Source organism: Phoenix dactylifera, chromosome 15 (genome assembly GCF_009389715.1).
Source record: "Phoenix dactylifera cultivar Barhee BC4 chromosome 15, palm_55x_up_171113_PBpolish2nd_filt_p, whole genome shotgun sequence".
Classification (NCBI taxonomy): Eukaryota; Viridiplantae; Streptophyta; class Magnoliopsida; order Arecales; family Arecaceae; genus Phoenix; species Phoenix dactylifera.
Genome location: NC_052406.1, coordinates 115,892 through 126,152, shown reverse-complemented (window position 1 = coordinate 126,152; position 10,261 = coordinate 115,892). Strand labels below are relative to the sequence as shown.

At 41.0% G+C, this 10,261-nt stretch overlaps 1 protein-coding gene across 1 annotated transcript; it reads left to right on the top strand.

Moving 5' to 3' along the window:
• The first annotated feature begins 6,892 nt into the window (after window positions 1-6,892).
• Window positions 6,893-9,883, top strand: LOC103718950 (protein BZR1 homolog 1-like). Its single transcript, XM_008807966.4, has 2 exons — window positions 6,893-7,304; window positions 8,749-9,883. The coding sequence occupies exons 1-2, from the start codon at window positions 7,086-7,088 to the stop codon at window positions 9,457-9,459; spliced, it is 930 nt and encodes a 309-aa protein (XP_008806188.2). The 5' UTR covers window positions 6,893-7,085; the 3' UTR covers window positions 9,460-9,883.
• The last annotated feature ends 378 nt before the right edge of the window (window positions 9,884-10,261 follow it).

Genomic DNA, 10,261 nt, shown 5'->3' with positions numbered 1-10,261 from the left:
TAGATCGCCCCCACCTCTTTGGCCAGCCGATGGATCCTCTGATTTCGCATGGAGAGGACGAGAAATGGGCGCGGGATCTCGGGAGGTGGATCCGGATGAAGAGCGCCGCGGGTGCTTGGATGAGGAGGAAGCTGGACCGGTCGGCGTGATCCATGGAGCTCGAACGTTTGGGATTTCAAATCCGGAAGAGATGCGGAATCCGGAAGCTTTGTGGACGCCGGATTAGAAGCGGGCATGGGATCCTTTCATCTCCCTTGTTTCCACATGGAATGAAGCTGTGGATCTTTGAAATGGGCGGTCGGAATCGGTGCTGGGAGGCGTGGATCCGTGGATGATGAATACGGACGGAAACTTGGGCTGCTTCACAGGCTGCTGGCAGTGACGCGAACGAATGGATCATGTGAAGGAGGCTGGGATCACGGGAGAAGCTGGGAGGAGCCGATCATGGCTTGATGGGCGCTGGGAGATTCAAATCCGGAAAAATTTGGCTGGATGTTTGCAGTCGGAAGGAGTCTCACGGGCGGCTCGCGGAACAGGCTGGGAGAATGACGTGGGTTTCCTTCTTTGGGCTACGGGAGGATGGGATGTTGATCTGGAGGAGGGTTGTGCAATGGAGGGAGATTGTAGAGTCTTTGGATGCGGGGCTGATTTGGAAGGTGATCCAATGGACGGCGCGGATGCTGGGACATCGCAACGTGTTGAAGACGTGATACTGATGATGAACCGTGGGATGGCTAGCACAATGTGGGAAATCACTCGGGGGCAAATGTGCTCGACCAGGTCACGGTAGGATTGGGCCTGCGCAATCTGTACCAAATGCGTATTTAAATTTTAATTTGTAATAACCTGTACCAAACGAAAATATAATATTAAACTGGTGAATTTATCATTATCAGTTAGTAATAATACTAATTTAGGTGATAGGTAGATCACACTTTTGTGCTCTCATCACCCTTCACTACATATCCTTCTGGCTGCTTCATGTAGATTTTCTTTTCAAGATCGCCATGTAAAAATACAGTCTTGATGTCAAGCTGCTCAAGATGTAAGTCTTTGACTGCCACTATACTCAACACCATCCAAATAGTAGACATCTTCGCAGCTGGAGAAAAGATCTCGTCAAAATCAATGCCCTCCTTTTGCTGAAAGCCCTTGACAACAAGTCTCGCTTTGAACCTCTCAGAACCATCTAGTTCAAGCTTTAGTCTGTATACCCACTTGTTGTGCAATGCTCTCTTCCCCTTCGGAAGTGGAACCAAATTCCACGTCCTGTTGGATGATAGGGAATCCATTTCATCATCCAAGGCAAGCTTCCACTTGTCACTGGCTTTGACCTGCAAAGCCTCCTTGTAGCTTTCTGGCTCACCACCATCCGTAAGCAACAAGTACTGTAGGGAGTCAGCAAACCTAGACGGAGTTTTTCTGTTTCTTTTACCCTTGCGCAAAGCAATCGGGATATCAGTTGGCGGTTCTTCTTCTTGTTGTGCTTCTCCCATTGGTTCAGCAACTTCTTCATCGTCTCGAGATATTGTTACATCATCCAGCTTTGCGTATTCTGATTTTATAGCTTTGACGCCTTGGCCCGTCTGTTGCTGCAGGTCCTTGTACTGAACCTCTTCATTGAATACAATATTTCTACTTCGGATGACTTTCCGATCTGTCGCATTCCAGAACCGGTATCCAAAGTCATCACCACCGTACCTAATGAATGTGCACTTCTTTGACTTTGCATCCAGCTTGGTTCGATTGTCTGGAGTATCAAGCACGTAAGAGATGCAACCAAAAGTACGCAAGTGAGATAGTTTTACCTCTTTTCCAGTCCATGCTTCCTCCGGCAGTCCAAGCTCCAATGCAACTGAAGGCCCTCTGTTGATCAGATACACTGATGTACTGACCGCTTCCGCCCAAAAAATCTTCGGCAACCCCACATGAAGCCTCATGCACCATGCCCGCTCGTTGATGGTGCGGTTCATGCGTTCTGTAACACTATTTTGCTATGGCGTTTCTGGAACCGTCTTCAGTCTTCGAATTCCAGCTGAGACACAATAAGCCTCAAACTCATCATTGCAGTATTTGCCCCTTGAGACACTTCAATCTCTCATTCTCCACTAGAGCCTTCCACCTCTTGAACTTCTCAAATATATCGGATTTGTGCTTCAACAAGTAGACCCATAGCTTTTGGGTAGTGTCGTCGATGAACGTGACATAGTACTTTGCTCCTCCATGAGAAGCCACTTGAGTTGGTCCCCACACGTTAGTATGTATGAGTTCCAACCTAGAATTTTTCTTGGTACTACCTCCTTTTGAAAAACTGACCTTCTTCTGCTTTGACAGTACACAATCTTCACAGAATTCTAGAACCACAGATTTCAGGTCTCCCAGTTTTTCTTTGGACATCATCACCTTCACCCCTTTCTGACTCATGTGACCGAGTCTCATATGCCATGTCCTTGCATCAACAATGGGATTTGCAGCACTGACGGTGAAATCAGTATCAGCTGTCATGTATAGTGTTTCCAACCTTGCACCTCGAGCGATCACCAAGGCTTCTTTAGTGATCTTCCAAGCATCATCATTGAAGATGGTCATAAACCCCAAATCCGACAACTAACTTACCAAAATCAGATTTCGAGCCAGTTTGGGTACATATCGCACATCTTTCAGAGTTAAAGTCATCCCACTTGATGTCTTTATCTGAGCATCTCCCTTTCCTACAATGTTGCAACTGTTTCCATCAGCAAGATACACTTTGCTGTGATCACCTGCAACATATTTTGAGATGATTGCCTTGTTCCCAGTAGCATGGAACGAGGCACCTGAGTCTACTATCCACAACTCCGGATGAACATCACAGGAAAGTATTAGGGCATCGTCTTCACTTGCAGTTTCGACTAGATTAGCACTTGCTTTAGTGTTAGAACCACTGTTGTTCTTCGGCACTTTGCAGTCTTTTCTCAAGTGACCCTTCTGCCTACAATTCCAGCACTTTCCAAGAGGTCTAGACTTGTTTCTAGACTTGGATCGTCCACCCCTATTTCTGTCTCCCTTCTTTGAAGTCTTTTCATGTTCTTCAAAAGCCAGCGCGTTCCTAGATGAACTCGCTGATAAATCCAAGATTTTCTTTCGAGCCTCTTCACTCAGAATAAGAGTCACCAGTTCATCAAACGTCGCTGTAGTCTTCCCCGAAGAATTACTAACAGCCATGATGAAGCCTTCCCAACTTTCAGGTATCTGACCTAGAAGAGCCTACGCCTTCACCTCATCAGTGAACGTGATCTTCACAGATTCCAATTAGGCACATAGGGTATTGAATTCACTCAGATGTGAATGAACACTCCCACTGTCTTTCATCTTCAAAGTAAATAATCGTCGAATTAGGAATACCTTGTTTGCTCCTGTTGGCTCATCATACATGAAAGCCAGTGTGTCCATCAAATTTTTTGCAATCTTTACTTTAGATATATTGGCGAGGATCTCTGATGCCAAGGACAAACGGATAGCGGCGAGTGCCTTCTTATCAAGACGCTCCCACTTCTCTGATGGCATGTTTGTCGGCTTTGCTTCTTCTCCACCCAAGAGTAGATCCAAATCCTTTGAGCGCAAGTAATCCTCCATCTGTATCTTCCACACACCAAAGTTCTGTCCGTTGAATTTCTCTATCCTTAATCTTCCTTCGTCAGCCATTGGAACACAAAGAACGTAGCTCTGATACCAGTTGTTGCGGGATGAAATCACTCACCCTTCGATCGTACTATTCTCTTTCCTGGATCCAAACCGCGGAAAGACAAATCGAGAAGAAGAAGTAGTAGAGAATAAAATCAAACAATCACAAAGACAACAATTTTATGTGGTTCATCCCAATACGGATTACGTCCACGGAGGCCACACACACAGATTCAATATATTCAGCAAAGGGTTACAATGATCTCTCTTCAGTGTAGTTTAGTTTTCATGCATGTTTGTTGTCATGTACTATAGAAGACATTTTGCTGCATTGAGCTTATAACTTTTGAATGAGGGGGGGGGGATAATATAATTTTCCATGTACCATGTACTTGACCACTACTAACGTTTCTTGCATAATGTGCAATAGACACTTAGCCATAGCAACTTTCTATTTATTATAATTCATTATATTATTATATTATATTTTATGAACAATTGGGGAAGAAAAAGAAAGAAACTATATTCATCGCAAGCGACTGGTATTAACGATGTTAATATTAATAATAGAAGTTTCTGCATATGTATTCTTATATAAAAATTTTTGTTCACGATACGAATGCTAATATTAATGATATTGGTATTGATTATGAGAGTTTCTAATCGGCCATTATTAAAGTTTGTTGCTTAATATGCAACAAAAAATTTAATCGTCTTCTATTTATTATAACTTGTTATGTTATTGTATTATATTTCAAGAATAATAAGAAAAAGGAGAAAAAAATTGCATTCTATACATTATGTGGGGCCAACATCAACAATGCTAGTATTTAATAGTGGGAGTTTTTGTATGAAGACTCATATTGTGTAGAGTTTTTTTTGTTGGCCACGCAGGCTCTAGAGCATTTCTTGTTGGCCATCGTTACAGTCCATTATTTAATATGTAATATAAATTTGACTATTGGAACTCTCTATTTATTATAATGGATTATATTGCTTTGCATTATATAATAGTAATCGTACTCATCATTGAAAATTGAACATGCATCATAATGAACCATAAAATTCCTTGGATGTTCACCAGTGGCCTGGATTACCATCATGCATCAACTGCAAGTCTGTTGGTTTAACTTGGAAAAAAAATGGGGAAAAAAGTACTGCCATAGAACAAAACATTATTTGGCCTCAAGTTGCTTATTCTGTAGGTTCGAAGTGCAGCACATAAAAGGCAAAAATATTTCCTCCAAGAAGAGATAGGTCAACATTAATTCACAAGACCTAGTCCGCTTGCCCAATTGGAAAGCAAGCAACTCAAAGACCCAAGAAGAGAGATCTCAATATCAATTCACTGGACTTAGTCCACTTGCTCAATTGGAAAGCAAGCGGCCCCAAAAGTGCTTAATAGGTAATGCAAACAAAGGGTGTGCTTATAGCACAATTAGAACTCATTTGCTTCCAGAAACAAAAAAAAAAAAAAGTGTGATCAATGAAAAAAAACAAAAAAATACTTCTTATTTGGATGATTTTTTTTAAAAAAAGATAAAAAAGTAGCATTTCTATGAAAATAAAATTTTCATATTTTATAGAAAAAATTATAGAAGACAGGAAAAAGCTAACTTTCTACATGTTGGAAATTGAATTTTTTTTTAAAAAAAAAATATTTTTAAGCCATCAAAACCTATAAGTAAGGTCTTTCTTTATATTAATAGTATAATAGGTATTTCATATAACTTTACTAAAAAAGTAGATGCTTAACCAAACATAAACTATTCTGAAATATGCCACTTTCTCATGAACAATTAAAGATGTCAAAACCATGTTCTCAGATATCATATTCTCAAAAAAATTTTCAAAAAAACACTCTGGTAAGAAAAAATTCTTCTCACGAACCAAACGACTCCTTAAGGTATGGTCTGAGATTGCAGTCGGACCGGTCATGTAGATACAAAATGGTCCGGCACAGTTTAAGTCACATGGTTGGATGCAATCTTTAGATCAATTAAAATCCACCAGTCTAATTATTTAGTCCTTGGTAACCGGAATTTTCTTTCTACAAATCCCAATGAAAGATTATATTTACACATGCTTATCTATATTCTCATCTGAATCTACTTCCTCATCTGTACCTGTTTCTTCGGGTAACAAAGGCTTTGCCATTGCATGTAGATAGAAACAAATCCACCTGTCTTGCTCTAACGAACTATAGCACATCAACAATAAATTAGAAAATAAAAACGCCTGCAAGTTGGTTTTTTAGCGCTTCCAATTCAAATCATGGCGTCTCACCAAATTATACCCATGCGTGAAGCCTCTTCCAATCCACGGTGGATATCGTTGGCTTCCATATTATATTAATATTTATGTATAAAAATCTGCTAAGTTTCATCAACATATAAAGTAATCAAACATTCATTAAATTATTAAGAAACCGGATTCAAACAAGTAATTAGATCCAACTTACTCCGCGTACTAAAGAAAAGACTCGGCGAGCGCTTCAACGACTTATGTTTAAGTCGCTCCGAAGTCCCCTCCCCCAACAAATTCGCCCGCCACGGGTACCCGCACGTGGTGCTTCCCAATTATTGAATGATTTTTTTTTGGCAAGAGATTTTGATCCGTCCTAGCATTATTCATCTTTTGTTTTATTTATTTTATTGTTTTCAATTTCTTTATCTTTTATTTTATAACAAAAAGCTATTTTTTTACTTTTCTACCGGTTAGAAATTGAAATACTTTTTTTTAAAAATTATTCTTAAGCTATTAAAATATATATTTATTAAAAAAATAATAGATATTTCATAAAAAATTAAATGTTAAACTAAAATATACTAAAGTATTTTTAAAAATATTATATTTTTTAGAATTATTTTTTTATAAAATATTTTGATAAAAAAATCTTGGGAACCACGCAATCTCTCAATCGCATGCCAACCTCCGTCGTTTGTTCTTTTCCTCGCTCCCGTAACGTACAGTCAAACCAAAGACCACGAGCGTCTCCTTCGACCTCATAAAAAGAGAAAAATCTCCGTTTCTTTATGTATTTCTTCTGTTTGCTAACAGGAAATGACAGATTAAACCACTGTTTTACAAAGCTAACGTTAGCAGTAAACCAGAGAGGATCTCTCACTAACTTTCTCGGTCTACAACCAAAGCCCACGCCGAATACCCTCCGTGTAAGAGAGAGACATGTGATAAAGGAAACGTACTACTCTCTCAGGGGAAGACTCCACCCTCCCCAAGCCCAAAAGAGAGATAAAGACACGAGAGAAGAAAACAAACACCCAAAAAGGGGGAGAAAAAATTCCCACCCCTCTTTCCTCTCCTTGTTCTCTCTAATATTTCTCCATCCTTCTGAAACGAAGGCAAACGGATATAGAAAGGGAGGAGAGATTATAGGGATTGGGAAGAGTGAGGGGGGAGGGATGACGTCGGGAGGAGGGAGGCTGCCGACGTGGAAGGAGAGGGAGAACAATAAGCGGAGGGAGCGGCGGCGGCGAGCGATCGCGGCGAAGATATTCTCCGGGCTGAGGACGCTGGGGAAGTACAAGCTCCCCAAGCACTGCGACAACAACGAGGTCCTCAAGGCCCTCTGCGCCGAGGCCGGCTGGGTCGTCGAGGAGGATGGCACCACCTACCGAAGGGTATGCTACTAAAAGCTCCCACCTTTAGTGCTCTCTCTCTCTCTCTCTCTCTCTCTCTTAGATCCCATCTTCTGCTATAATTGCTTTTACTTTTTTTTTTTTTTTGATTCCATGTCTGTTTTGATTCGGAGAGATCGGGGATGATTATTATAGAACTTGGTGGTCAATGGATCGTACTAAAGTTTTGATTTTGGTGCCAAAGTAGATCTCTTTGCTCCATTCCCTGTTTATTTGTTCTCAGTGATGTTTTATGATTGGTTTTAAAAAACTTCCTCCCCATTTACTCAAAAGCTTCCTCCCCAATTTTTTTTTTTTTGAAATTTTAGAAACTAAATTTAGATTTTTTGTTTGTTTGTTTGTTTTGAAAATGGGAATAGGATGTCTTATTGATGCCTTTATTGGCAGTATACCTGATTAAAAATTCATTTTTTGGATTTATTTTAATGAGGTTTTTTTTAGTGGATATTTTATTATGTAGATCTTTTAGCAGTGACGGGGACCAGTTGAGCAGCTTGAGCTGCTATAGTAGTTCTTTTTTTTTTTTAGATCTTTGGTTGTTTGCCTTCTTCTATTTATTTCACTTAGATTCTTCTTTTTTCCTATGAAAGAAGAACAATTCTTGCAGTTTGTTTTAGATGAGTCCTTTTCTTTTCCTTCAATTACTTTGTTTCGAGATCTTTGATGCAGTATTCTGCCAGATTTGATGTGGATTTTCTTGAAGAATTTTGGAATCTCTCGCTTATTTTTGTATTGGTTTTTGTTTTGTTTTCTTTCTGAAAGTTCTGATCTTGGCTATTTAAAAAAAAAAAATGAATTTTGGCTTCTCTTTTCTCTTTTGACTGCTTCTTTTTTGGGTCAATCTTCTTTGTGGGTGTGCATTTTCTCATCTCTCCCAAGATGATGCTGTTTTTCTTTCATTTGGATTGTTCAGATCTGCGCCTTTCCTAGCAAACTTTCTTCCCTTTCTTCCCTTCCTTTTGTTCCCATTCATGAAGAGCACCTGATTTTAAGTTGGCTTCTCTTCTTTTCCCATCCTATTTCTTCTTTAGAAAAAGAAGGAAAAGGATGACAAGAACACAGAAAAGTATCCCCATCTAAAGTGTAACACCCTCAAGCCATAAAACCACATTACCCAAAAGCCAAACAAATCAAAGAGTTAAGGAGGAAAAATGCAAATTGTATTTCATTTAATTTTAGGCTGTTGCTGTCCTGATAGCATGTAACAAAATCTCCCTCCCTCCCTCCCTCCCTGTGTGTGTTTGTGTGGCTCACAGAGAAGAGAGGAAACACTCTGTTTCACCTACAAAGCTAATGGGCACCTTACCTTACCATCACAACAGCAACACCTAAACAGGAATAACTTTACTACTTCATAACTTCACCATTTCCACTTCTCTTATTTCATCTATTTAGCTGCTGTAACTCTTTGCTTGAATCTTGACAGGGATGCAAGCCACCCCCACCACCTCCGCAGGCTGTGACCGGGGGGCAGTCAGCAAACATAAGCCCCTGCTCCTCATCCCACCATCTGAGCCCACCATCCTCTTCCTTCCCTAGTCCCGTCCCTTCCTACCATGCCAGCCCATTATCATCTTCTTTCCCGAGCCCCACCCGTCTCGAGGATTCGAACCATGGTGTCAACCCCTCCTATCTCCTCCCCTTCCTCTGGAACCTCCCCACGCTCCCTCCTCTCCGCATCTCCAACAGTGCCCCTGTCACCCCACCACTCTCCTCTCCTACTGCCTCTCGCCCTCCAAAACTTAGGAAACCAGAGCGGGACTATGCTGCATTCCACCCCCCTCTGTTTGCTGCTTCTGCCCCTGCTAGCCCCACACGCGGTCGCTGCCATGGGCACCCTGCCACCATTCCAGAATGTGATGAGTCTGATGCCTCCACTGTCGATTCCCGCCGGTGGTTTAGCTTCCAAATGACAGCCCCAGCATCCCCATCCTTCAACCTTGTCAATCCTGCTGCTCAAATACCGGAGACTGTTGTGGCCCCTGGAGGAGGAGGAATGTCTGACAGGGGACGAGGTTGTGTGGAGTTTGAATTCGAGAATGGGAGGCTGAAGCCTTGGGTGGGGGAGAGAATTCACGAGGTTGGGGTGGAGGATCTTGATCTCACATTAGGAGTGGGAAGCAGCGGGTCAAAGTGAAAGAGCTAGAGACATCTTCCCTGCAGTCGCTGCGTATTCGAATTTATCTTGATGCATTGAAAGCTTCACCTTCTCGGCTGCTGGTGTGTAGTTCTCTTCGCAGTCTTTTTTGATGGTTTTCTTGCGTCCATTTTTTTCCCCCCAGTAGCATGGTGCATGAATGCAGACAGATTTGTTTCTTTCATTACTTCAAGCTCGAAAATTGTTATATGAGCTACTGGTTTGGGTGTTTCTGCTCTCTGTAAATGCCAAAAGCCCATGGGTTTTCTTATTAGAGTGCTGGACATTTACTTCGAGCATGCAAGTGTGATATTTGATGTGTAAAGCTGTTATACCTTTATTTTGTAAAGTTCATATGAATCTCTAGTTTCAAAGGTTGTACATGCCTCCTATGTCTGTTATATCTCAAGTAATTTTAGGGAGAACAGGTGTTCGATATGAATATTTTTTGTTTGCTAATCCAGTCGTTTGCTTAGCAATTTAAAAATCAGGAAGGTTTTTGTCATAATTTGTCATAATTTGGCATACTTACAGAGCTGCTGTGAATTTTGGTATGGGCATGGATTTTTTATCAGTAGTTATCTAGCTCTGCACCATCTAATTTTTGTTCCACTAAAATGAGTAGCTTTTTGTGCCATGTCCTTGTGTGGAAAGGATGTCTAGCTAAAGTGAAGCCTTTAAATAGAAGACAGCAGTCTTGCCCGATCCTATAGCTGAAAGGTCCGGGAAACTCTGCCAATGTCTCCCTAGTTATATTACTAGAGCTACTAACCTTATCCTAACTAAAGGCCTTTTCATGGAC